Raw genomic sequence first — 27,193 nt, 5'->3', positions numbered from 1 at the left:
AAGCAAATAGTATTTATTCTGGCTGTTCTTCACACTAGTTATCTTTTATGTCTCTATCAAAAAAAAAAAAAAAGAGAGATCCCCAACAAACCTTCTCAACTCAGGGTCGGTGCGTTGATTGAACGCTACCCATACTTTTTGCGATGCCAAACGCCAATTTGACCATGCATTCCTCTTCAACATTATTGCCTTTTCCTCAATACTAATAATGTTTTTGACTAATGGTATCAAATTGACAAGTTAAAAAAATGAAATGACTCGTCCAAAAGATATCAATCGATTTGGCTAAATTAGAGCTCATAATGCAACTCACTAAATTCTTACTAAGTTATAATTATTGAAGTATCTAACAAAGAAATATTTATTATAATGATATATAACATATCAAATAATTTTTTTTTTTTTTTTGGAAGTGTTTTTTTACAAAATTTCTTATAGTGATATGTCGAACTATATATCAACCTAGTTTTTAGATAGGCTAAATTCGGAAGGTCAAAATAAGCTAATTTTGTTATCCTTATTTTTGTCATTATGTAACAGCTACAGTAATGGTGTAAGATCAATCCTTATTGTCCAGTTTAAGCTGGTTAAAATCGTCTACTGAATGATCACGTTAAATCATTCATTCATTGACATGTTCTCTGAAAATTTCTAGTTTGGCAAGCTAAACACAAATATTAAAATTGACAGTTGGCTCTTTTTTTCATTATTTTTTCTATTTTTTCCCCTAAATATGAAGACTGCATGGCCCCAAAAGATTGAAAAACTGCAAGTTTTCAAGAGAAGAAAAGCCTAATGTCGAAGAGACTTACGGTCCACTTGGAAGAATATCATTCATGATTTACTACTTACTAGTGTTCTATACACAGCCATTGATACGATTAAAAATTTATACTGCATTGTGTTTTGCACATATTATAGATGTATCTGGAAGAACAATATATTTTCTGTGCAATTTTGGTCCCAGAGAGAACGCAGGAGATTTAAACCAAGTCTGAAGTGTCATGTTGATACTCAAAAAGGAAAAACAAAACGTTCATTTCATGCTGTGGTCAAAAACATTTACTACTACTATATATAATAGCAACAGAGAAAAATATTCACTGGGATACAATATCTTTTTAATCTGATGTCCGCCAATACTAAAGAAATACAATTCTAGGCCGCCAAATATATTTGTACATGTCAAAATTGACCAATGTCATCATTCCAAATCGACCAACCTACCGTTTCACCAGAGTCCAAATTACATTAGATCTGGATCATCTTCATAGTCATAGTCTGGTTCACTTGAATGCCTCATTCTCTTTGCATCTCTTGGACCTCCCCTGCCCTTCCTTTGTCTACCTCTGGAGAAACAGCCAAAAAACAGGGTAGTCTATTGTATTAGAACTTATAAGAGAAAAAGTTGCGAAACTATCTATTTTACTCCTCCAACGAAAGTAGTTTAGGATAATATTCACTACTTACTGAACATTGGCAGATATCCCTCCACCATCCCGACCAAGAGCTTGTTCCTCAGCCTGAAAATGTGCAAAAATGCTACTTTCATGTTCTTTGAAATATGTAATTAGCATCACAACTTCATGTTGGATGAAATATGCATTAAGGTGTCATTCCACGACCATCGTCCAACTCTGAAGCAGATGGGAACATGATAGACCATGGGGAGGAGTTGCTCAATTATCTTTTTTACTTATGGTCTCTTTTGGATGGAGACAATCAAGGGGTTACAAGGAGAGATTCCAGAAAGTGCAATTTAAGTTTCAACGCGAGGTTTCAGCACATTGTAATTTAAGGATAGATGAAAGGCAATAACATACATGAGAACCAGCAACTATGTCACAACATCTTCCGAATGCAACCTGAGCTATTTCCAAGCAAAATTACCGTAAATATCATTTTTTTTAGTGCTCAATGTTATTGGCAAAGCTTTGAGAACACTCAAAAGGTGGGGGATTCTAATACGGATGGGAGCTTCTAGGACGTTGCTTGGTAGTTGGTAGAGCCCTATCTCTTTCTTTTCCACTCTACTTATATTTAACCCAGTCTTTTTCAACCAAAAACAAGCTCAAACTGCCTTTACACCTTAACCACCGCTTACCCACTCAAATGGGACTTGTTCCCTTTAATCTACTTCTCTGGTGATTCATTTGGAAATTGATACCTTCTCTATTACATTCCTTCCTTTTTCCATTTATTTTATGCTCTCTCTTCTTTCCTATCCTTTTACAGGGTTCTAAAGGGAGAATTTTGCATTGTAATTCAACAGAATGGGCTAAGATCTCTATCTTAAAACAGGACTATAAACCAAGAAGGTGGTCAAAGACGAGTGATGACCAAATGAACACCTTGCTATTGTTGCCCCCCTATCAAGAATTTTTAGCTTTAGTCAGCTTTAATAAATCTTCTTGACATTCATATGGGGCGCCCTAACTTGCCTCACAATCTCTAGACATTTAAAAGATGGAAACAGGGCAGTAAATGGATTATAATCTATTAGCTATTGTACTATGTCCAGTATAAATCTTAACAAGAAACAAAGGGCACCATTGTACAACAGGGAACAGAGCATATGATCTTGCAAAATGACAGACATAAACTTAAAGAGACAAACTAAATTTGCATGCCATGCACAGAAACTCTGATATGATTCCCAGTGTATAAGATCATAAGATATACATCCATCAACAGCATTCAATCGTTTCCCCTTGCTGAGAAATACAGAAAAATACATACTGCCGGTGAGGTGACAGACGATAAAGAAAAGAGCCTATCTTCAGGTTGAAACTTCCTGGACCGTTTCAAGCTGCAAAATAATTAAAAAGAAAAAGGCTAATTTCAATAAAGAAACATATAGGTGAACCTTAAGTTTAGGTCGGAAAATTGAAACCTAAAGACAGTGATTCAGTAGATTTTTAAAATCATCATTATATTACCAGACGATTAATGGAATAAACTAATGATGATACTCTTCTATCTCTTAGGAACGGCAGTTTCAATAGCATTTCCAACATCAAATAGATGTTTAGTAAATGTGTAGTCTGCAAGTTCCTCCAAATCTCCAACAACCACTAAACAACTCACTTCTCCAACTCTTCTCGTAATAGTTATGTGAGTCAAAGTAAATAACAAAAATAGGATGCAGGGAAGGATCCTTATATCAGTGGTGTCCATTTCAACTTGAATGCATTTCGACTAATCCACTGGACAAACTGTCCAACCCACAAGCATGTATTGCAAAGCATTCCTGCCAACCAAACAGGAGGAAATGGGCTCACACTAAGTGTTATAGCTGCAATTCAAACCTGGAGCCTCCCTTCAACTACTAGTCAATCCTCTTGGGTACAGGAATTATACAAATTTTACCAACAACTGAAACGCTTAATCACGTGGATCTATTCAGCACAATCAGCCCAACTAAAATGTCAATAACATTGGGTTTATACCAATGTCTAAAAAGTTTTTCAGTACTCTCATCTTGTAGAATTTAGCTCCGTGGTGAAAATGAATTGCAACTGTTGTTATTCACACACTGACAACATGATTAATATTCTTCCATGCACCTTCTCCGAAAAACAAAGGAGAAAAGACAGAGAAGGACAGCAGAACTAAGCCTTTCAAAAAGGAGTCTCACAAGGTGAGACAATGACACGAAGCTAGCTCATTTACATCATTGATGAACTTTTACGGCCTTTGCATGAATATACACAATTACATTTTACAAAGCAAAAGCAAAATGCCAAAAGTAATTTGGATGTATTCTACCTTCTTGTCCACATCCATCACAGAACATTGGCTATCAAAATCTTGTCCCATACTAACCCTATGCTTTTAGTCTTTCCTATTATACTCCTTCCATCAATGTGCAAGTAACTTGACCACTTGTAATTTGTGAACACAAATTTACTTGTCCATAGTATCATCATAATAAATTGCGGTATAATTACTTACATCAACTACAGCAAATTATGGGACTACACTATTCTCTAGACAGTAAAGGCTTTTCTTACTTCTTAAGAAGGACATGAAAGGAATAGAAAGTGGAGAGAGAACAGGCCTGTATCATCATAAATGCTAAATCAGCATGATTATTAGTCTCCACTCTCTCCATTTCTCTTTGAAATCCTTACCTCCAAATATACCACACTAGGAAAGCAATCCACTCAAGAAGCACTAGAGTACATCAAGACCTATATCCATTTCTCTAAACCAAGTCATCAACAATATACAATTATATGAATTGCTTTATCCCCAAAAAACAAGGTCATATGAAACAACTAAGCTTAATTCCAAATTAGTTAGTGTCAGGTAAATAAATTCTATGCATGCATTCACCATTCTGCTCTATTCAAACGCAATTCATTGCAATATCACATCCATCCTAGGTTTCATTTAAAACTTACAAGCTGGTGCTCTTGGAGGAAGATAAAAATCCTTCAAACCCTTTTAGTACATTTCCACATTGGCTAGGATCCTGTAGGTAAATAGTCTCCATGTCATAAACCTGCAATTCAGTTAGAATTTCATGGAATCAATGTTGAAACTAAACGTAAAACACAAACCCCAGAAATTTGTGACCTGTTTTTCGAGGTTTCGGAGATCTTCGTGAAGTTTAGCTCTTTTTGACAAGAGAGCAGCGAGCACTGCCGAGGGATTGGAGGATGTTCGTTGCCCTAAAATGGATTACGTGACAAACATAGTTGAACATATTTGTTAAGCAAAAATTAGGAAGAAAGAAAACTAAGAGGGTTGAACCGAGGGTTTACCTTCGGCTTCCATTGAAATTTTTGCGCGAGATGAAGAACTGTTTATATAGGTTTCTGATAGCAACGCTGGCAGCTTCTGAACCCTTCCGATCTTGGGACAAAAAGGAGTTTTCTTTTCTCGACGTTGACGTTTCGGCCGTTCAGATGAGTAATTTTTTTTCCTATAAAATAAAATATAAGTATTTTTTTTGGTGTTTAGCCTTGAAATAAAATACTTTTAAAAAATATATATTACATTGTTGGGAATATTGACTTCTTTCTTTAACGAAATGTTAGGGTTAGTTATTTTGGGACCATATGGTGCTCATCGAGTTAGGAAAGCATACAACAAAGTACTATTAAGGAAGGTTTTATGGAGATGTTTGGAATTGAGAGGTTTATATGTAGCTAATATTAGAGCGATTAAAGACATGTGTAATGGAGTCAAGATTCGAGTTAGAACAACGAAAGCAGACTCGAAATATTTTCTAGTTAAGATGGGGTTACATCACAGATTAGCTATTTGTCTAGCTTTTATTTGTCTCGGTGATGGACGATTTTGACATGATACATGTAAGGGGAGTATCATTGTGTATGTTATTTGTAGATGACATAATATTAATTGATGAGACACGTGCTAGAATTAATGATAAACGAGAGGTTTGGAGATATAACTTAAAGTACAAAGGTTTCAGATTGAGCATAACCAAAATTGAGCACATAGAGTACAACTTCAGTGACACATTGCTTGAGGCGGATACGAAAGTGACGATTGATACACATGTAATTTCAAAACAAGGGAACTTCAAATATGAACAATCCAACAAAGGTTGATGATGAGGTTATACATTGTATTGAAGCAGTGTGCATGAAATGAAGAATCGTATATATAATATCCTATGTGATGAGAATGTGTTATTGTAACTTAGCGATAAGTTCTATAGAATGATTTTATACCACCGATATTTATGAGTAGAGTATTGGCCAGAAGATGAAAACAAAAGCAAAAGTGAAAATATGGATGTACAAGCATATCAAAAGAGACAAGATTAGGAACAAGATGAAAGCAGTTTCCGTAATGAATAATATGTGAGAAATAGGAAGATGAGCATAGATGCCTTAATAAAAAGTGCGAAAAGTTTACAGTGTTAGATTAAAAAAGAGATAGAGGTATACTAAAAAATCGTGTTTTTCTAACATAAGTTGTATTCAAAATGTAGTAAGCAAATAAGTATTTTTCGACACCCTCCTATTATTTTTATGTAGTTGACAAATATTGATCAAGATACTTACTATAGTAATCAAATGTTTACGACTACTATACTACTTAGATTATTATGTAAAATAAGAGACATGTAAAGAAATTTAAACATTTCGACTATATTAGTCGAAATGCTAAATATATTGAAATACATCAAATTATCGATTTTATATCATAATATATATAAGTAGGTGCCATTATTAATCCAAAAAAAAAAGTACCATTTTTTTCAATTTCGGCGTTCAACTACAGGCCCAGCAAAACGGACCGGGTCGGTCCACACCGCTCCACCAACTAAAACCAGACGGTAGCCGTAGAGTTAAAACCGCCATCTGTCCAAAAGTATAAATCCATTTCCGACTCGAATTCTAATTGCGGGCCGGAGTGTATTATATTTCTAGGGTTTGGTCAATCCAATCGTTTTTCCTCTCAATTTTCGTTTACAGAAGTAATTATGGCTACTGCATCAGGTATGCATTTATTTTATACCTAGCTTGGAATTTTGTGTTCGATTCATTCGTAATTTTATAATTGTATGGAATTTCAGGGGCATTTAAATCTAGGGAGGATCATAGGAAACAGTTGGAATTGGAAGAAGCAAGAAAGGCTGGTCTTGCTCCGGCTGAGTTGGACGAAGATGGAAAAGAGATTAATCCTCATATTCCTCAGTATATGTCTTCAGCTCCTTGGTACCTTAATGCAGAAAGACCAGTACGTATCTCCTCTTTTATTTTGGGGTTTTATGGTTTTCATGCGCAAAATTTGACCTTTTTCAATTGTTTGGGTGTTCGCAGAGTTTGAAACATCAAAGGAACTGGAAATCAGACCCGAATTACACAAAATCGTGGTATGACAGAGGTGCGAAGATATATCAAGCTGACAAGTATAGGAAGGGTGCATGTGAAAAGTACGTGTGGTGTTTCCTTGCTTCTTTGAGTTTTTAAGTTTTTGTGTTTCTGTCTGTGGCTTATGCTTAATTTCTTTTGTCATTCATTGGCACTTAGTTGCTCATCTTGCTTGCATTGGAGTTCAAAAGAAATCCAACTATGAAGATATTTTACTTTGGAAATTTAAATTTTGAACACTTATGCTTGCTGCCTTCCTTAAATGTCTTGGTTCAAGTGATTAGCCATTTTCTTATAAGTTCCATAAGAATTTCATTAGATGCCTTGGTTCAAGTGATTAGCCATTTTCATAAAGGTTATCCAAGGGATCCCGAAAGATGAATGTACATTTGTTTTTTGTGCAGCTGTGGAGCAATGTCCCATGACACTAGGTCATGTATGGAAAGACCACGCAAACTGGGAGCAAAATGGACAGGGAAACACATTGCCCCTGATGAGAAGATAGAGCAGTTTGAGCTGGACTACGATGGTAAAAGGGATCGTTGGAATGGTTATGATGCTGCTTCTTATGCCCATGTCATTGAACGATATGAAGCAAGGGATGAAGCAAGAAGGAAATACCTCAAGGAGCAACAACTTAAAAAGTTGGAAGAAAAAAATAACAAGGATGACAAAGAAGGAGGTGATAGTGACAATGAGGATTGTGAGGATGCTTTGAAGGTAGACGAAGCGAAGGTTGATGAAAGCAAGCAAATGGATTTTGCCAAAGTTGAGAAGCGTGTGCGGACCACTGGTGGTGGTAGCACAGGGACTGTTAGGTAAGTTTTTCTTAATATCTTTTCTGGGTCATTGTGGTGGTTAGGTTGTTCGGATTTTTCCAATATTGTGGTTGAATGCTATGCTCTATTGATGCATCTGTCATGACCAGGAACCTGCGTATTCGGGAGGATACAGCTAAATATCTTCTCAATCTTGATGTAAATTCAGCACACTATGATCCCAAAACACGGTCTATGCGTGAAGATCCTCTTCCTGATATGGACCCGAATGAAAAGTTCTATGCTGTAAGTGCTCCTAATAAAAAATGAGATTTTATTCTCTCTCTATCTTTTGTTATATGCATATTTATTAACTCATTGATCGTTTTTCTGTTTAGGGAGATAACCAAAACAGAGTTAGTGGTCAAGCATTGGAGTTCAAGCAGCTTAATATTCATGCCTGGGAGGCTTTTGATAAGGGTCATGATGTTCATATGCAAGCAGCTCCATCCCAAGCAGAATTGCTCTACAAAAATTTTAAGATTAACAAGGAGAAATTGAAGGTGCAAACTAAGGATGATGTCATGGAGAAGTATGGCAATGCAGCTAGTGATGACACACTTCCAAGAGAACTCCTACTGGGTCAAAGTGAGAAAGAGGTTGAATATGATCGTGCTGGTAGGATTGTGAAGGGACAGGTAACTGTTTACTTAATAGCTGCCTAAAATTGATTGAAGTACTATTCAAGTTTTGGTTTTTCTGTTTTTCTTGGGGTGGTTGGGGGGTAATTTCTGTTGATATATTTCAGTTTTTTTTATCATTATTTGTTAAATAGATGGCCTAAGTAGCACACCTTTGTCTCAAAAAAGAAAATAAAAATTTCTTGAGTATGTTGTCTAAATATTTGTTTGTGCTGGTGTTGGATTAGTAATATAACCAACCTAACTAGCTTGGGATTGAGGCATAGTAATAGTTTTATATTAAATTGGGTGTCATGGATGGTTAAAGTTACAGTTGTCTGTACTTTCTCATCCCTTGGAGCAATTCTATGGGGGGATAAGTTACTTCAAGATATTTGTATAGAATAGTGATTCTTTTTGAGGATCTATTTCAGTGAAGCAATAGTGTCTCTATTTATTGATCAGGCTATATCATGATTCATGTCTAGTATAAAGCATCTCCATCTTTGAAGTTAGCCAATATATCCAAAATAGAATTGCAATTTTAATACTTTTAACTCCTCTACTGTAATTTAAGATCTTTTGTTGATGCTATATCATATCCTTAAAAAACAAAGGAACATGTGTTCATCTAAAAACTAATGTTTTACCTAAGGGAGTTGGAATTCGGAAAGAAAGAAAAATACAAAATATTCTCCCGTTGCCCCTTCTAGGGCAGCGTAACTAATTGGGGAGTCAAAACTTCCCTTCTTTGAATGAGGTTTTTCGAATATTTCTAATTATGTATATACATATTAATAAAATCTAAAATTGTAATTAGAGTTTTTTTCTGTTGTTTTTGAACATATTAATTACAATATTTTCTTTGATGTCCAGTTTGAACCAAAAGTTAGATTGTTTGATCCTCGTCGAACCCCGTCAATCTTTCTGGGATGGACGGAGTAGATTATACATGTATTTTTGGTGACAATAGTGGACTACTATCATTCTAAGGCTGGATCAAAATAGTATGTCATAAGAATATAAAATTAACCTCTTTCAAAATGTTGTTGTCCTAAATAGACATCTATCCAGTTGCTGCTGCCCCTGATGTATATAGTGGTAAATCAATTTTTTCAAGCTGCTTTCAGTTGTCTGTAAAAATCACAACAAAAATGACGCCTGAATTTTGAACTAGTTGGGGTTGGCTGAATGGATTCTCTACGCCACGCTGCTCTACTGGACATAGTTTACTCATTCACTGACCATCATCACCACTGCCCTCTGAAGGTGTGTATGTTGGTCTCTTCTCTACGAAGAGTCCCCTTGAAACAGAAAGTAACACTCGAATTGAAAGGAAAGACTAGAAATGAAGTGAATGAAAGAGGAATAGCATAAAGATTTATACATATACTGGAAAAGAAAGATTCTAAAACTAGATTGTTGATCAATTTAGCTTGTACGGTCTATAACTAAGCTCCACCACTGACTGGAATGGCGAAGAACCGAGAGCAAGAGAGAGAGACAGGTTTTCAAGCAAGATTCAAAAAAACATGTAGGCTGAAGTGGTGTTTTTGACTTCTAACATAATGGTAAAATTAAGTCTGTTAGGGGTCGTTTAGTTTGAAGACAAGTTATGATGAGATTAATTATGTTGAGATTATTTTTTATTGGTTGTTTGGTTTGTCAAATATGCATGGCATAATTTCTAAGAATAAGTTGTTTGTTTATAAAAGATGGTTTAAGGGGGGGTACTTCTATTATTTTACATTTTTATCCCGGGATAAGTTATCCGTGATTAGTGTTCCACCCACAAGTAGGGGTAACTTATCCCAGTCATAACTATTTATCCTATGACTGGGATAAGTTTTCCCACACTTTGTAACCAAACAAAGAATTGAGGGGTGCTAAAAACTTATCCTGAGATTATTTTTCTTTATCCATCACACCAAACGACCCCTTAAGGTCTCGATTTTCCTTTTACACAAGGATAAACAACTAACTTGGATTTATTGAAGGCAATATTTTTTGATGTGCCATTTATTGTCTGAGAGAGATGATTTTGTTGTTCCTACTTATGGAAGGGGGTTTGGAGCTCTTAGCTTGTACAGTCTATTCGTCAAGTTCTATGCTTTCTTTTGTGCATAAATGAGGAAGAATGATTTGTATTCGAATAGATGGAAGGGAAATGTGCAGTCAAATATTTCCTGTCATACTTGTTTGTTTCTATTGCCTAATTCAGTAACTTGCTATCTGCAGGAGATGTCACTTCCTAGAAGCAAATACGAAGAGGATGTTTACATCAATAACCACACCACTGTTTGGGGTTCATGGTGGAAAGATCACCAATGGGGTTACAAGTGCTGCAAACAAACAATCAGAAATAGCTATTGTACTGGTGCTGCTGGAATTGAAGCAGCAGAAGCCTCTGCTGGTCTTATGAAAGCCAACATTGCTCGTAAGGAAGCTGCTGAAGGTATATTGAAACTGCTGACATGTCTTGAAATTATCATACACTGCTTGCAATAACAATCTTACTGTCATAAGTCATTGTAGTTTGCTTTAAGATCGTATCTATTTCTCCTAATTTACAGGAGACCTTCTAATTTTTAAGCTCACAACCTTCTGCTGAGTACTAGAAAGTAATTGTTTTCCGCACATGCTGTTGAAGTTATACTTCAACTCTTGCTTTAGTAGTTTTGTCAGTACCTGACATTGTTTTACCGATCAAATAAGTAATTTCCATTGTTTGCACGCCCTATAGAACTAGAATTGTCTTTTTCTTTTTTTGAAAAAAATGAAGTAAGAGATTTTATAGGTGCATCAAGAAAATGCAATGAGTACAGAAGATAGTAAGTACAAAGGAGAATTTGCTAGCTCCATTACATGAGGTTCTATGCTAGAGATAAGGAGAATAGAACTAGAATGTCTTGGAGTTGGTGATGGTAATGGTATTGGCTTTCTTGGATTTAGAAGAAAAATGATCCTTTTTGTATTTAGAAGAAAAATGATGGATCAGTTTATCGGTAAACATATTCATGATCAGGATAATGCATAAGGACCTTTGGACCTTTTATAGCTTTCTGTTGAAGTGGTTAGCATAACCTCTAGGGTTTTAGTGGTTACAAACATAACATCTACATTTCGAGACTACTCTACTTAACTTTGAATTTTTAGTGGATAACTCCTTGGTTTCTGCTTGAATTAGCAGTCAGTTTAAACTTCATCTTATTTAATGTAAGAGTTGGCCAGCAAAGCTGCTGAGAGGATTGTTTCATTGAAGACCATATCAAAGCACATTTTTGGCAACTGTCTTCTTCAGTATTTGATAACATCTTTTTTCTTTTTCTCAATATTTGATCCAGATACACATGTGCCCGTTGAGGAGAAGAGGCTAGCTACTTGGGGGACTGAAGTACCGGAAGATCTGATACTAGACCCGAAAAGGCTCACTGAAGCTATAAAGAAGGTACTCTTATAAACCCATTCATGGTGCTACCACCGTTTTTGCACTTCATGCTAATATGAATTTTGTCAGTGTATTTCCTGCTTCAAGTAATTTATTTTTAGGAGGGTATAGTTGGTGAGGGTAGAGTTTTGGGGGCTGATGCTTGTAGATATTCCACCACCACCAAAAAAAAAAAGGAGAGAGATGCTTAGAGGAGGTGGGGAGAGATATTTCATAGGGGACTGCCAGAGGTTGGGGTTGGGAAGACTGATAACCTGACTGGATCCATCTTTTGACAGCTATGTGGATTCTTAGTTGTCTCTATAGGTTCTGTTTTTCTGATGTTCTGATCAAATTTATTTTACTGTTTGAACAGGAAGAGGAGAAGAGACGTGAAGAGAAAGATGAACGGAAGAGGAAATATAATGTTAAATATAATGATGAGGTACATCTATGTCTCCAGTTTGTCTTTCCGCTGGTGGTTGTCTTCTTCTTTGTCTTTCTTCTTCGTGGTCTTTCTAACGACATTTACCTGTACAGGTTACACCTGAAGAAATGGAGGCATATAGGATGAAGCGGGTTCACCAAGATGATCCAATGAAGGACTTTCTTCACTGAGTTTTAGATGTGGCCAAATTGTTCACCTCTAAGGGGAAACATCAGTTGGGACCATGTGCCACTCTTAGGTGAAATTGGGTATGATAGTTTCTTAGTCGAAAATTGTATCGCGATGAAGAGTCTCTCTGTTGGGGTTGCTTGAAGATCTTTTTCTTCTATGATTTAGTACCTTTAAGTTGTATACAACTGCACTACATACTCTTGAGAACATATGTACAATAAGAATTGGGAAGTATCTATGTTCATGTAATATGCTGTATTTCACCGGTTTGTGGTTGTAATACAGGCAAAGCCTGTTTGTTTGAAGTCTTTACTCTGGTTCTTGTATAAATATTTGCCTTCTTTCTGCGTTTGTGTGTGTCATTTCAACTTTGTGAATGTGAGAGACTACTATTGCATTGGCTCATTGAATCAAAGTTCTGTTATTGCATTTAACGATCGAAATTATTTTTTTGTTTGGTTATGTACATTGTGAAATGTGTGGATCAATGATAAATTCATCCTTCATGTTTAATGAAGGATGTATGTAATATTTTCCCTCCACTTGCGTTCAAGAGAGTATCATAGATCGAAAGGGGCTCCACCTCGCCAAATTTCCAACACAAAAATATTACATTTATCTCTAGCTTATTTGGTGATCACTAAAGGAAGCGATGTACCCCATTTAATTTCTTTGTTTGCTCTTGATTACTGATGAGTTTACGGATGTCAATGGGCAAGTTGAGCTGAATTTGAGCAGATTAGTAAGTTATTGACTTGTTTAAAAGTTACTTAGATCTGAAAATTGAAATGAACCGAGCTTAAAATGAGATCATGACTTATCCATTCCAATTTGAGTACCTAAAAATCTTTTCTTGAAAATATTTTGATAAAATTTCTCATTGATCATTTTGAGCTATAAATTAACCCAATTTTCAATAGACTTAACCGGACAAATAAAAAAGAATAAGCCAAGAAACATTATTTAAGTGAGTTAGCAGAGTTATATTTTTATGGGTTAATTCTATCACCCCAATTGATCGCTTTAATTTCTCTGCACTCAAATGTATAAAAATAAACTAGATTAATATATAGTGGACAAATTTTATTCAGTGCTGACAAAAACTACAAAAGAGAAAAAAACCCATACTACAAACGCTGGATCAACATATTCTCTTGACGCAGCATGTCTGCACGAAATTTAGCTATGAACTCCTCTGCTCTTTCATTAATACAATGCAATTGTGGAGATGCCAATGTCAATGATTCCCACAGCTCATCATTAGTGACACTACTACTACTGCTGCTTTCCCCTTCATGGATTATCTCATCTTGTTCTGTTTCCGTTATGCAAACTTGTTTATGCTCCTTCTTCTTTGTCGTGATCATACTAGTTTGGCCAAAGTTGTTCTTCACCACAGAATCAGATATATTCTCAATGAAAAGTTGATCTATATATACCGGTGCTGATTTCTTTTGAAATTTAAGAGTAGGTCTGAATTTCGACTTGTATTTGAACTTATTGTTTGAACGTTTAGTTTTGAATTGAACTCGAAAGACAGGGGACGGGGCTAGTTTCTTGATGCATAAAGGATTTGGATTCTTGGGTTTCTTAATGACTTTGGATCTATTGAGTACTTTGTGGAAATTGATTTGTAACTTGGTGGAAAAAAACTTCCACATTTTTCGAGTTGGAAGGAGTACTCTCCGCAAGTTTAAGCAATACATGGTGATTGAATATGAAGCAATACAAATTCAGTTATGAATAAGGGGAGAAATATAACAAAGGCTGAGATACTAAGATATATAAATAGCACTAGTAGTTGATTAGTAGTTATAGTCAATTGGTGCAATAATATATATTCACTGGCTTAAATTTTACGCTACAGTTTGGTGCAAAAAGAGATAAAGAGGACAAAAATTAGGTAGTTTGAAGAATGCGTTTCTTTTCCGCAGACTTATGTCCATTTTGGTTTAACTGTCTTGCTTCGTATCTTAATCTGATGCTCCAGGCTGTGAAGCCATCTTGTTGGATAACTTTTTATTCTTTTCTTTGCAGGTAAGATTAGAGTCGAATCTAAAATTTTAAATCATCAATACAGAATATTCACTGCACTTAGATGTATTTTTATGGAAACGAGTGCTTTGTAAATTGGTCTAGTAGACAGTGGTGGAGGCATAGATTTCACTTATGTATTCAACCATCTATATATACACATACACACGATTTTGTACCTATGTAGACAATAATAATATTTTGGCGAACCTCTTTCACAGTCAATAATTCACATCCCAAAAGCTAACTCAGAGGCAAAAGGATTGACCAAGTTTTATAAGAAGATCACTCATCTCATTAATCACCAATACTGAACTTTTTTAATTCGTTAACATATATCACTTTGGAATTACTATTGTTAAGTCTCAATTTCCCCAAAAGTAGGGAGGTTTAATTTGGACTTGTGACTAAGTGCTGAGAGGAGAGGAATTAGGCAATGATTCTAACCGTGTGTGGATATAGGGAATTCGTATCTACATTTCATTTTTCCAACTTTTCCAAGATTGATCCGCTTCTACACCTTCTGACTGCTTACTTTTTATTCATATTATTAGTTGGCTCGGTACCATGCCTCTGGTATATAATATCTCTTGATTGGCTCAGATAATACGTTTGGTGGCTTGTATTCTACATCTAATACGGGATATTTATTGGTTGGCTCAAATATCATGTCTGATACAAGTTCTATATTGATTCGCTCGCGTGCCTGGTATATGTGTGATTGTTCTCTGTATGTTGGTTCCGTGAGTGGACCTCTCTTCCCTGCACCATCTATTTTCTATCTTTTTATGCTTTTGCCTTTATCCTGTAGCAACTAGCTAGATTCTTGGCTGCTAAGAGATCAAGTTGAATCAATGTCATCAGGCATAAGTTACTTAAAGAATCTACTAGTAGGACATTATTTTATTTTTTAAAATTCAGCATTTAAAAGTGATGTCGTGACCACTGACCACAAGTCAATTAACCCCTCTGTTTGACAATAGTTGTCTACTAGTAACTTGACACATCCCTTAAGAAACAATAAATAATAGGGAAAATATTATTATATTATCCTTTGACTTTATTAAATTTAATCCTTTGAAAAATGTGGTAGATGATAAATAATATTTAATAGCGACTTAGAGGGTAAAATAGACACAAAAGGTTAATTATCTATTGATTTTCTAAATTATACAAATATTGTTGGACAACTATTTTTAGTATAATGGACAACTATTATTGGATGGACGGAATACATTCTAGTAGTATTATTTTCACTTTTAGTTTTAATATTTCCATTGTTATGTTGAAAAAAGTGACCAGGCTTTATAAGTTTGTTTGGACTTAATTTAAGCTATACCCATTGACATCAAGGACGATTAGGTGTGATTTGCTTAATAAGGGAAAAAGAAGATGTCCCTCAAAGCCCCATTAATACAAAACAAATTGATTCCTATATTTTTCAATTCCCAAAAACTCTTAGTCTATTTTTTTAAGAGCGAATTGATGAACGTGCATGTATTAAGCATGCGACTGAAGTATACAAAATAAAGCTAGTATTCAGTCTTGGTTAGTTCCACCTCTAATAAAGTGTGTCAAGTTTAAGGAGACTCTTAACTATTAACACAAAGAAAAAAGTGTGAGCGAGAAAAGAGGACTATTGGCCCCGATGAAGCTACTCCCGATGTATGTGGCATAATTCCGACTTTGACCGTTAAATTTCAAAAGTTTAATAGTGAATTCGGACATGAAATCTATAAGTTTTTTGAAATAGACTTAAAACATCAATGAACTCTTAAACTTGTTAGTAAATTTCGATTAGACACTTGAACTATGACTTGTTCCTATTAAGTACCTGAATACATATGGTAAAATATTCTTATTACATTTTCAATTCAATTTTTTTCTTTTTAAACTTCTAGGCATGTTTTCAAGAATGTAATAGATAGTTAAATTAACCCTATAAAATGTGTCATCTCCTTTAATTATGCACGCCAACCTCGTTGGAATATACCTAATGTTTTACGACTTATTGAGGTTAATAAGACCAACCTCAATTGGAATATACCTAAGGTTTTACAATTTATTGAGATTGATCTATTTAATGTAGATAACTTATCTACATAATCAACATTTGAGAATATACCGGGAAAAAAAAACATACATATCCAATTTGAACATGAAATATCTAATAGAAACACTCCTATTCAACAAAGCCTCTACTCAACAATTTGAGGCCCAAATTTGTAGGCTTATTTGTCGATCCATTGGAGCCCAACCCAAATATTACTGCTTCCCCAGTTTTTTGAATTCAATCTACCTGAGGTGCTAGTATCAGAAAACAATGAATTAATCAAAACCAGAAGAGCTTAGACAAGTGGTATATGCAAAGACAGAAGGTGTAAGCAAAGCAGCTCAACACTTCACCACGTATAGTTTCATGCAAATTAAACCAAAACATCTTTGATTCCTTTAAACAACCATTGCAAGGTGTCATTTATGTTCACCATGCAGAAAAAAACAGTTTCACCATGCAGAAGAAAACAGGTTAATGCCACACGGCCATCAAACTTATTCCTCTCAAACACTATAAAAACAGAGGCCTCTGTTTCTCCAAATCTCATCTCATCTTTGTATTTTTAATCAATTAGTAATAAAACAATAAAAATCCTTAGCCATGGCGGTCTCTACTAGGCTTTTGTTAGCTATACTCTTCTCTGCTTTTCTCTTATCTGCAGCAAATGCATATAGAGAATATCCGGTTCAGCAAGGTCAGCACGGTCAGAGAAGCATTCCTCTGACTCAAGCTCAACAATGCCGCTTACAGAGGCTTACTGGAAGCCAGCCCTCTCAGCGCATTGAGTCAGAGGGCGGCTTCACTGAGCTGTGGGACGAGAATGAGGAGCAATTCCAGTGTGTTGGAGTTGCTCCTATGAGGAATGTTATTCGCCAAAATTCTCTCTCTTTGCCTAATTTTCATCCCATGCCTCGCTTGGTTTATATCGAGCAAGGCAGGGGATTGATTAGCGTTATTAACCCTGGTTGTGCTGAGACTTTCCAGTCTCAGACCTTCCAGGCTGGCCGAATGACAGGTGAAGAGAGGAGCCAGAGCCGCGGAAATGACCAGCACCAGAAGGTCCACCGCATTCGCCAAGGTGATGTCGTGGCAATTCCAGCTGGCGCTGCTCATTGGTGCTATAACGACGGTGAGGAAGAGCTTGTAGCCGTCTCCATTAACGATCTCAACCATCGGTCCAACCAGCTTGATCAGAACTTCAGGGTAAATTCATTTCCTCCCTCCTATTAAAGAATGTATACCAAATTCTACTTATCTTAAACACGTCGAAAAAGTTAAAATTAAAGAGTTACTAGAAACAGAGGGAGTAGTATTAATTAATTACCACTTCTTTCTATGATTTTTTTGTGCATGCAATTTCATGAGTTTAATTTTGTATGAAACATGTTTACCCAATCAGTTTACTTAAAAAGTAATTACAGGTAAATTGACTAATATTGGTAACTAGATCTTGCTAGTTAAACTACACCAATCAATGTACTCATTTTAACTTCGAATTCTTTCCTAATTCGATGTATTTATTGGTCGACTGTACTATTTGTGTGGATTTTAGGCATTTTACTTGGCCGGTGGAGTACAAGAAATTAGTGGAAGGCAAATTGGTGTAGGAAAGCAAAGCACACAGAAGTTCCAGAACATTTTCCGTGCTTTTAACACAGAATTGATGGCAGAGGCCTTCAACATTCCCGTAGAGATTGTGAGGAAGATGCAAGAAGAACAGAACGAACGTGGACTAATTATTAATGTCAGGGAAGGAATGAGCATGATTAGGGCCGATGAAGAAGAAGAGGAATTCGAAGGGAGATCACAACGAGGACAACAATGGTGGGCGGAAGTTACTGGAAATGGCTTGGAAGAAAACATTTGCACAATGAAAATCCGCACCAACATGGATACTCAAAGACGAGCTGACATCTACTCAAGGCAAGCTGGCAAAATTAAGCATGTTAATCGCCAAAAACTTCCCATCCTTAGAGACATGGACATGAGTGCCTCTAAAGGAACCCTATATCCGGTAATTCAGTCAATGTTATTTCCAAATTGATTAAAAACAAAAATAATACTTCTAGTACTATGACTTAAATTGATTAGAATTGGCGGATTGCAGAATGCACTTATGAGTCCTCATTGGTCTGTGAACGGACACAGCATTATCTACGTGCAAAGAGGAGATGCACAAGTGCAGGTAGTAGATCACACCGGGCAACAAGTGATGAACGACAGGGTAAATCAAGGAGAAATGTTTGTAGTCCCTCAATACTATGCCTCAACAGTGAAAGCAGGGCAAAATGGATTTGAATTCGCGGTGTTTAGGACAAGTAGTCAACCAATGAACAGCGAACTTGCAGGTTACACATCAGTGATTAGAGCAATGCCTATTGAAGTCCTCACAAACGCGTACCAGATATCGCCAAATGAAGCACAGCGTTTGAAGATGAACAGAGGAGGAGAGAGTTTCCTGCTATCTCCCCAGAGAAAGTCATTCTAAAATGGCTTTTAATGTGTAATAATCCCACCTTGGCTATCGCCTAGTAGTACTGGTTTGTAGTCTTTGTTTTTAGGCAAAGATGAAGCAAGAGCGACTTGTATTTAGGAGCAAATAATGTAACGAATAAAGCTCCTGCCTTTTTTGTACCTAAATCTCATCCAAGATGTTCTTTCTTTCTGTGCAAAATTTCTGAGTAAACGGGATGGATACATTTGACATATAAACCAAATCATCAATTAGCAAGGATAATCAATCTCAACTCAATAGATTATAAACAAAACTTAAATAAAATAAGATTAAACTCAGAGAACAATGGATAAAGTTTAAAACTTCTATAAACCAAGAATTCTCTCTTAAGCTCAGAGTTTTATTCCATCACATTATACTCACACAATTTTGGTTGTTATTGTGTTTTTGTTCTAAGAGATTATACCTCTGTCCTGATTTTCACAAAAGTGACACCACTCCTCAATCATGTAGTACCCACTCCTCAGTCATGTAATAGCTCTTTGAAAATCTATTATTTTCTAAAACAATTCCTCGAGGCATGGCGCCTCCGGGGCTCAGGAGGTCCTCGAGGCATGGCGCCTCCGGGGCTCGGGGGGTTCTCGAGGCATGGCGCCTAGGGGCCTCGGGGGGGTCCTCGAGGCATGGTGTCTCGAGGGCCCTGGGGGCCTTGAGGCGGGTGGGTCCTAACTCGGGACGGGGGCCGTTTGAGGCGGGTAGGTGTTGTGAGCTTTTGGAGCTCTTCCTTTAACGGATTTCGCACATACACACATATTGATTACGAAGAATTCAATGAGAATTTAGAAAGGTGCAATGGAAAAATTCTCAAAGGGTATGGCAACCGATAATATTTTTTGAAATTTCCTCCCCTTTTTTTCTCTCTGCAGTTTTGTGATTCAGTATTTTCTATCTTTTACATATTCTCAGCCTTTTAAACTATTTTTTGATCGTTTAGAATCTATTTCGTTCATTTGCATTCTCGATTTAGTGTTAACATCGAGATGCAACACAAATGTTGAGAATATGGAGCACCTTGGTCTTTATTGAGAAAGAAAAAGTAAGAAAAGGGGATAGCAGAAAAGGAACATCCAGCTAAAGTGATGTAGACTTTGTAGTTGTACATTAATTTTGTATCGACTAATATTGCAATATTTCTTTTGATGAAGTAACAGATTTTATAGAAATGGCATCAGAAAGATGCAATTAGACCAACATTGAACATCTATTACATTAACAGATTTTTATATAGCTTTTAATTAGGTTGCAGCTCCTCTCATAGTGTGTGCGCTTTTAATGTTTCCATTTCTCCGATGGTCTTGCTTTAGTCAGACCTCTCCATCCACCCCTATCTTCCCCTTTACAAAACTAGGTACATTCTAATATCCATTGGACATTTCCTTCCTTTCTTTTTTCTCTTTTTCTTTTCAAGGGTTAAAGGTGATGAGGAGAGATTATTGACTAAATTTTTCCTGCAAGTTCTTAAATTTCTTGCCACTTGATTGCAGCTGCTCATTAATCAGTTGGAGCCTTTAACCGAACAACAATTATTGGCAATCAACAACTTACAACAGTCATCCCAACAGGCTGAGGATGCTTTATCCCAGGGAATAAAGGTATTGCAGCAGTCTTTGGCTGAGACTCTCGCAGGGTCTCTTGGACCTTCAGGTTCCTCTGGGAATGTTGCAAATTATATGGGTCAAATGGCCATGGCAATGGGGAAGCTTGGAACTCTTGAGGGCTTCATACGGCAGGTGCTTAATCAATCCTTCACATCTATGTCTATTCCTTTGAAATTATATACTTGCTTTGTCTGAAATGCTTTCTAAAAACCTGCAGATTCATCACTGACATGTCAAACTTGTGCATCTTTCTGTTGGTTAGCCTCTTCCGTAGTTGTCTCCTTAAAAAAGAAAATGAGAGATGCATTCGGAGAAGGAAAAGGGAGAAGTAATAAATTCCAAATGTCTTTGTTAGATTTTCATATTCCAATTTAATCCAAACAAACTTGTCTACTGCACCATATTGTTATTATCATCAATACCTTTTGAAGTACAAGTGATGAGGGGCCTGAGGAGGGAAAGAGAAGGAAAACTGAAGTTCCTGCTTAGAATTGAACTCTTGCTTACTCTAGGTCTAGTGAAGCTAGGAACCGTTCATTCTTATTTACTGCACAAGATAACATCTTTGAACAACTTTAGGCCCCAGCCAAACAAAAAGTGTCCATTTCACCTCACAGTACTCCTAGCCAACTGATGACATATTCTCCTGTCTACTAGAATGACTAGCTATCTGCAGCTGCATATTTGCTGCTTAATGCTGGCTGAGAACATTTTAAGTTTTACCACTCCTCATAGTGGCTCTGTGAATTCAATTTTTTTAGTCATTTGAAAGTTTCAGAGAGCCTTAAGCAGAGGAGAATCTATAAGGTGCTTATTCCCTTGTTAATTTAAGAGGTACATACTCCTGCTGTGAAATATTTGATCGATTCTGACGTCCGTATATCTGGGATTTGGTGTTAATAGTTGCATTTAAGATCTATCTTGGGGATTCTCTTTTCCAAGCCTTAGGTATGTGTATTTGTTTCGAAGACGGAGGGGGAGGAGGAGATGTTTTATGGGTCTACTACTCATTGCTTTAAGGCTGACTCCTATTTAGTGATGATAGTTTACATAAATTTTCTTTGGAACATATTGGGAATCAGTAGCAAATCCATCCATGGATTCACAGGTTCTGTAGAACCCATGCTTCAGGGTCGTACCATACACATGTGTGAGCGAGTGAGATATATATTTCAGAACTCACTTTCTCAAATCACAATCCGCCACTGTTGGAAATGTGTAACCACATTTTGCGCATGTTTGAAGTTTTTTTCGTCTTTTTTCCCCCACTTAAATAGGCTGACCTATAAATTAAAATGTCCTTTCAGGCTGATAACCTTCGGCAGCAGACATTGCAGCAAATGCATCACATATTGACAACTCGCCAATCAGCTCGTGCTCTTCTTGCTATCACTGATTATTTCTCTCGGCTTCGAGCACTGAGCTCTCTCTGGCTTGCTCGTCCCCTGGAATAACATCCACTTTCTTCTAATACACTGCTCTGAAAGACCCTTGGTGACATTTGTACATGAGAAACCTCTTTGTTGGAAAGCTGAGCTGCTGAGGTTTAATGGATACATATATTTATATAGTGGTATTTGTAACATTGTTTCATATTTAACTAAGATAGTGTGAGATCAATGAATTGTTGTTGTATTTTAGCATATCTAATGGTTCCAATTAGGTTAATGGAAATGAACATTCACTTATAATACCCTCCAATTTTTGCATTGTTATTTAGCTATTGATTTTTTTTTTCATTGTATCGTTTGAGATTGAGGCGTAGTCGTTGTTATAAAATCTCTATCTATAGAAATACATGTATGCCCTTTTTTTTGGCCCTTGGTGTGTATCGTAATTGTATCGTATACATACCTCTAGTTTTGTATCGCGTATACAAAGATATTTAATTCACAAAGTTGTATACGTTGAAGATATACAATAGTGGAATTATATTGTTGTATACTATTAAGTAGTAGTATAAAATATAAAGTAATAAGGTTTTAATTGCATTGGTATTAGTCCATTATAAATTCCCTTACATTGTATATTAATGGGTGATATATCCTCTCTTCTTTTTGGGTATTCCAATTCCGTCCAACTAATAACAATATATCTAGTGTAACTTCATAAATAGAATTTGAAAAGGTGATGCTTACACAATCTTATCTTTACCGTTAGAGAGTATTTTTTTAGAGAATAGAACAAATTTGACTTTTTGTCCAAACCATTAACAAGCATATGAAGACATCAAAGTAAAGTGTAACTTATTAAATTACATAATAGAGTATCTTTTGGGAATTGGGTTCGAAATATATCTGAACTTTAACTGAAATTGTTGTAACAATTCCAAACTTTGGGCAGGACCTATTACCTCCTGCACTATTTAATAGTGTATTTTAAAGGTATATATGTGTCCACGTAGACATGTTACTATTTATAATGATCACTCGTTATAAATAAATATTTTATCATAGAGACTTCACTGTTGACACCCAATTTTGACCTCCACAATTTGATTAATTATTCAAACTTCCACAATTTCAAATGAGGTAAAATAATTTGTTTTACAAAAGTTAAAATATTTTTCTATCTATTTTCAAGACAAGTTTTAGATTAGCTTTTGGATAATTTATCTCATTTCTAATTTTATTGATTTAAAATTGTTTCAATCTAATTTATTTAGCACAAGTTTCTCCAAATCCAATTTAAACCCAAAAGAAAACCAAAGTAATTTCAAAAAGCAAACTTGATACCCAACCTATAAATAGCCCCAAATTCCTAACGGCTAACACAGACCTCATCTCCCTCATTTCAAAATCCGCCGGAATTTGTACGAAAACCAGTGGATAAACGGCTAATAGCTGTCTCCCTCACCCCAAATCCGTTTCTCCCCATCCTTTTTCCTCTGAATTCGCAGATCTGTAAAGTTTTGTTCACTGTTCGCTTGAGAAATCTCGAGGGTTTTTGCTGCCTATGGCCTCCAATGTCACTTTTGTCTGAAAAGGTAACCATCCCCTTCTCTATCTCCGAAACATGTTGCTGATCTAATTATGCTAGGCTTGAGCTGTTTAATTTGTATATTTCTTCCTTCTTCCACTTTATTTAGAAATTTGTTGGGAATTCATACATTAATTGTAGTTGAAGCACGCGTTCTTGCATGGTATCTGGATTCAGACTCTTTCACTAATGCATTCTATCTTGTTGAATTGATTCATGAATCTGTTAGTTCTACGGCCTTTCTCGACCCAAAATTTAAAGGCATGTTCAACTTCAATACACCCCCTTCTATAATTTATGGTTTGATTTTACTAGTTTTGACCTCTATGCCTCTAATCCTATTTTTCTCTTTGTAAGACTATCACCTAAGCTTATCTTGCTTTAATTTTTTGTTATATTAGTTACTTTGTCCTGATTAGATTTTGAATCTGTTAGTTCCTCAAATTTGGTTCTTCCCTTTGTTCCACCTACCTGTTAAGTAATAGAGAATTAATGGATCCATTCTAGACTCCATTACACTTCCTTGTTATGCTTCTGCTTGGTGATTTACAGAAGATACTACATCTGATTTGTGTTTCAATTTCAATTGATTATCCGCAAAGTTGGCTATAGTTCACGATGGCTGATATCAGTCCTAGTACATCAACAGATGCCGATACTGAAGATAAAAACAGGGTAAGTTAGTTACCTCTCAAATCCATATCTAGTCATTATTTCATTTGATGTTTTGAACTATGACTAGTCTTGACTTCAATAAGTCCAAATTTTGATTGATTATGATGACTTTGTAATTTGAAGTAAGTCCTCCTTTAAAATCTGGTTGGGCAAGTAGACCTTTTTTATTTTCCTATATCAAGGAGAATATAAACAATGGGTGAAGATCTTCTTTTGTATGCAATGCTCTTATTTCAACATGCTTGTAACTCCTATTTATCGTCTTTGTATTGCTGTTCTTGTTAGTAAAATAAACAGCTCTTAATGTTTCCGTTTCTCCAATGGTCTTGCTTTAGTCAGACCTCTCCATTCACCCCTATCTTCTCTTTTAAAAAACTAGGACATTTCCTTCCTTTCTTTTTTCTATATTTTTTTTCAAGGGTTAAAAGGTGATGAGAAGAGATTATTGACTTAATTTTTCCTACAAGTTCTTAAATTTCTTGCCACTTAGTTGCATCTGCTCATTAATCAGTTGGATCCTTTAACCAAACAACAGTTATTGGCGATCAACTTACAACAGTCATCCCAACAGGTTGAGGATGCTTTATCCCAGGGAATGGAGGCATTGCAGCAGTCTTTGGCTGAGACTCTCGCAGGGTATCTTGGACCTTCAGGTTCCTCTGGGAATGTTTCCAATTATATGGGTCAAATGGCCATGGCAATGGGGAAGCTTGGAACTCTTGAGGGTTTCATACGGCAGGTGCTTAATCAATCCTTCACATCTGTGTCTATTCCTTTGAAGTTATATACTTGCTTTGTCTGAAGTGCATCCTAAAGCCTCCAGATTCATCATACATGTCAAATTTGTGCATCTTTCTGTTGGCCCTCGAGGTATGGTGCTTCGGGACGGGGGCCCTCGAGGCATGGTTCTGCACTAAAATGATCAAAACTAGTTAAGTTGATAGAGAAGAAATCAAGAAATGTTTGCTCTGTGTCTATAGTAAGTTTGATGAGATATATATAGCACAAACTAAGCAAAGAAGTTTAGTTGTTGCTTTGGAGTAATCAATTCCAGGAAGGTCATTTTCATTCAATAGTTCACAAAAAAGTTCTCTGTCTTGATGCTCTTTACAACCCTCCACACACACACACACACCCAACTTTCTCTTCTTTTTATTATGAATTGGTACAAGTAAAAGTATTATTTGGATAAATCCATGATTGGCTAATACTGTAAGTGAATCCCATTTGATTACTGTAGGTAAAGAAAGTATTTGAAGGAACTTAATTTTATTTGAATACAATTATCAACCTATAATATCTTGATATTTGCAAATCGGAGTTATTGGACTTTACTTTATCCATTGTACTATATCTTAGAATATAATTTGAGTTTGGTTTGTGTTCTGGCATTAGCTGGCAAATCCGAGAATTCTTATTTACAAGTTCAAAAATTGTCTTGAGAAGATATATGATTAATTTTTTGTTGGAGACAGGGAATTTCAGTTTGAACTTAGCAAGATACCCTACTGCCTTGCACCCAAGTGTGTAAGATACTTACAGAGATACCGTTGGATATCTAGAAGACCCACCGTTCAAATAACTGAAGACTTCCCCATCAAATCTACACGCTTTATTCTAGATTTACTCGAAAATGTTGAGAGCAATGTTGAGGTAATATCTAATTTTGTTATGTTTTTCCTAGAAAGAGTACTCTGCCTGTACTCAAGCTGATTTTGTTATCCCTTCAAACTTATTTAGATTAAAGGCTTGGACAAGCACAAAAGCAGAGGCGCCACATGTACTGAGCACATGGAAGAAAATATCCACTGTTTGATGAACTGTTGTCTTTTGTTAATTGCTTAAAGAAATATAGATTATCAGTTTCACGACCTCTTCCTCTTCCATCACCTCAGAATGTCGCTGCTACAAGTATTATTCCCAATACCTCTGCACCATTGGCACTACTTTAAGATGACATTTCTACTACATGCTACCATTCTCTTCAGAACGTTGTATATCACAACACCTTTGGGGCTGACCTCCACTGCAAAGAAGTAATGTTCAATTACATTATTAGCATGTTTTGATTTCACTTAAATGAGTAACTTGACTCTACTGCAGGCTGCTTGACAAACTTAACATCTATTATATTCAGATGGAAATGTGGATGAGTAGCAATAAAACCATCTTCCAGACTGAAAAACAACAACTATATCGGTCAAGTTGTATGATCATCAACAACAAACGAGCTTCTTCTTGGTTGTCATTGGACCCATACTGGCACGGGCGCTTAACATCTAGTACAACTGTAAAGAGGCCCAAACCAGCGAAAGCTTTTCAATAGTAACTGAAAAGGGAAATAAAACTGGCCCAATATTTCTGGGCAGCAGCAGCTAAAGCCCGAATGGCCCAAACTCATTCTCTCTCTCTCTCTCTCTCTCTCTCTCTCTCTCTCTCTCTCTCTCTCTCTCTCTCTCTCTCTCTCTCTCTCTCTCTCTCTCTCTCTCTCTCTCTCTCTCTCTCTCTCTCTCTCTCTCTCTCTCTCTCTCTCTCTCTCTCTCTCTCTCTCTCTCTCTCTCTCTCTCTCTCTCTCTCTCTCTCTCTCTCTCTCTCTCTCTCTCTCTCTCTCTCTCTCTCTCTCTCTCTCTCTCTCTCTCTCTCTCTCTCTTGATTGATTGATTGTATTTAGTTATTTTTGTTTTGATTAATTCTAACTTTGAATACTTAAATTAACTTAATTAAATGAAAACACGATATAGGCTTCAAGTGAAGCTTTACAATGAAAAAACTAATACTTCAAAGAGTTACACGAAGTACAAAGAGAAGAAGTGCTGCTCTTGTTGATTTTTTTAATACTTAGTATTTATTCTTTTGAATAGGAGGAACAAGAAGAAACATTAAAAGAGATATTAACTCTTGTTTAATTGTTTGAATTGTGTATTTTATTCTTTGTAATAGGAGAAGCAAGAAGAATCTTGTTTGACTTTTTGAATACTTGTATTTTATTCTTTTAAAT

The 27,193-nt window shown here is 36.0% G+C and overlaps 5 protein-coding genes across 9 annotated transcripts; 4 read left to right on the top strand and 1 right to left on the bottom strand.

Moving 5' to 3' along the window:
• Positions 1–1,013: 1,013 nt before the first annotated feature.
• On the bottom strand, positions 1,014–4,942 carry LOC102599499 (chromatin modification-related protein MEAF6-like). Of its 2 annotated transcripts, none has more exons than XM_015310586.1 (6): positions 4,770–4,942; positions 4,582–4,676; positions 4,407–4,477; positions 2,740–2,809; positions 1,471–1,523; positions 1,014–1,349 (listed from the first exon to the last, which is right to left on the bottom strand). In XM_015310586.1, the coding sequence occupies exons 1-6, from the start codon at positions 4,780–4,782 to the stop codon at positions 1,247–1,249; spliced, it is 405 nt and encodes a 134-aa protein (XP_015166072.1). In that variant the 5' UTR covers positions 4,783–4,942; the 3' UTR covers positions 1,014–1,246. The 2 variants fall into 2 exon arrangements, with proteins under 2 accessions (XP_015166072.1, XP_006351676.1); XM_006351614.2 differs by having other exon boundaries at positions 1,019–1,349; positions 4,407–4,507; positions 4,770–4,939.
• Positions 4,943–6,335: 1,393 nt separating this feature from the next.
• LOC102599170 (pre-mRNA-splicing factor SLU7-like) lies at positions 6,336–12,715 on the top strand. Its single transcript, XM_006351613.2, has 10 exons — positions 6,336–6,479; positions 6,557–6,720; positions 6,804–6,916; positions 7,259–7,672; positions 7,783–7,918; positions 8,011–8,310; positions 10,531–10,747; positions 11,637–11,740; positions 12,096–12,164; positions 12,260–12,715. The coding sequence occupies exons 1-10, from the start codon at positions 6,464–6,466 to the stop codon at positions 12,335–12,337; spliced, it is 1,611 nt and encodes a 536-aa protein (XP_006351675.1). The 5' UTR covers positions 6,336–6,463; the 3' UTR covers positions 12,338–12,715.
• A 4,313-nt stretch (positions 12,716–17,028) lies between these two features.
• LOC102578993 (11S globulin seed storage protein 2-like) lies at positions 17,029–18,916 on the top strand. The gene is made up of 3 exons (XM_006351633.1): positions 17,029–17,631; positions 17,981–18,442; positions 18,536–18,916. Exons 1-3 carry the CDS (start codon positions 17,029–17,031, stop codon positions 18,914–18,916), a joined length of 1,446 nt encoding a protein of 481 aa, XP_006351695.1.
• A 547-nt stretch (positions 18,917–19,463) lies between these two features.
• On the top strand, positions 19,464–22,234 carry LOC102578656 (TGACG-sequence-specific DNA-binding protein TGA-2.1-like). The gene is made up of 3 exons (XM_006351632.2): positions 19,464–19,601; positions 20,428–20,673; positions 21,849–22,234. Exons 1-3 carry the CDS (start codon positions 19,464–19,466, stop codon positions 21,993–21,995), a joined length of 531 nt encoding a protein of 176 aa, XP_006351694.1. The 3' UTR covers positions 21,996–22,234.
• Positions 22,235–23,182: 948 nt separating this feature from the next.
• Positions 23,183–26,354, top strand: LOC102598738 (uncharacterized). Of its 4 annotated transcripts, none has more exons than XR_001473950.1 (6): positions 23,183–23,527; positions 24,123–24,195; positions 24,767–24,934; positions 25,671–25,848; positions 25,936–26,231; positions 26,333–26,354. XR_001473950.1 is itself a non-coding variant. In XM_006351612.2 (5 exons), the coding sequence occupies exons 2-5, from the start codon at positions 24,170–24,172 to the stop codon at positions 26,038–26,040; spliced, it is 477 nt and encodes a 158-aa protein (XP_006351674.2). In that variant the 5' UTR covers positions 23,184–23,527; positions 24,073–24,169; the 3' UTR covers positions 26,041–26,354. The 4 variants fall into 4 exon arrangements, 1 of the variants encoding a protein (XP_006351674.2); XR_001473949.1 differs by having other exon boundaries at positions 23,184–23,527; positions 24,073–24,195; XM_006351612.2 differs by having other exon boundaries at positions 23,184–23,527; positions 24,073–24,195; positions 25,936–26,354.
• Positions 26,355–27,193: the final 839 nt, after the last annotated feature.

This window comes from Solanum tuberosum, unplaced genomic scaffold (assembly GCF_000226075.1).
Source record: "Solanum tuberosum cultivar DM 1-3 516 R44 unplaced genomic scaffold, SolTub_3.0 scf00130, whole genome shotgun sequence".
In the NCBI taxonomy this organism is placed as follows: Eukaryota; Viridiplantae; Streptophyta; class Magnoliopsida; order Solanales; family Solanaceae; genus Solanum; species Solanum tuberosum.
This window is presented reverse-complemented; position numbering and strand designations above follow the sequence as displayed.

Coding starts and splice junctions, on each gene's coding strand:
- LOC102599499 (XM_006351614.2), bottom strand. Junction 1,524..2,739: donor CGTCTGTCACCTCACCGGCA/GTATGTATTTTT, acceptor GCACATTTTCAG/GCTGAGGAACAAGCTCTTGG. Junction 1,350..1,470: donor GGGATATCTGCCAATGTTCA/GTAAGTAGTGAA, acceptor CTGTTTCTCCAG/AGGTAGACAAAGGAAGGGCA.
- LOC102599170 (XM_006351613.2), top strand. Junction 6,721..6,803: donor ACCTTAATGCAGAAAGACCA/GTACGTATCTCC, acceptor GGGTGTTCGCAG/AGTTTGAAACATCAAAGGAA. Junction 8,311..10,530: donor GTAGGATTGTGAAGGGACAG/GTAACTGTTTAC, acceptor TGCTATCTGCAG/GAGATGTCACTTCCTAGAAG.
- LOC102578993 (XM_006351633.1), top strand. CDS start 17,029: ATGGCGGTCTCTACTAGGCTTTTGTTAGCTATACTCTTCTCTGCTTTT. Junction 17,632..17,980: donor AGCTTGATCAGAACTTCAGG/GTAAATTCATTT, acceptor TGTGGATTTTAG/GCATTTTACTTGGCCGGTGG. Junction 18,443..18,535: donor CTAAAGGAACCCTATATCCG/GTAATTCAGTCA, acceptor GGCGGATTGCAG/AATGCACTTATGAGTCCTCA.
- LOC102578656 (XM_006351632.2), top strand. CDS start 19,464: ATGGCGCCTCCGGGGCTCAGGAGGTCCTCGAGGCATGGCGCCTCCGGG. Junction 19,602..20,427: donor CCCTGGGGGCCTTGAGGCGG/GTGGGTCCTAAC, acceptor ACTTGATTGCAG/CTGCTCATTAATCAGTTGGA. Junction 20,674..21,848: donor TTGAGGGCTTCATACGGCAG/GTGCTTAATCAA, acceptor ATGTCCTTTCAG/GCTGATAACCTTCGGCAGCA.
- LOC102598738 (XM_006351612.2), top strand. CDS start 24,170: ATGCCGATACTGAAGATAAAAACAGG. Junction 24,935..25,670: donor TTGAGGGTTTCATACGGCAG/GTGCTTAATCAA, acceptor TGTTGGAGACAG/GGAATTTCAGTTTGAACTTA. Junction 25,849..25,935: donor ATGTTGAGAGCAATGTTGAG/GTAATATCTAAT, acceptor AAACTTATTTAG/ATTAAAGGCTTGGACAAGCA.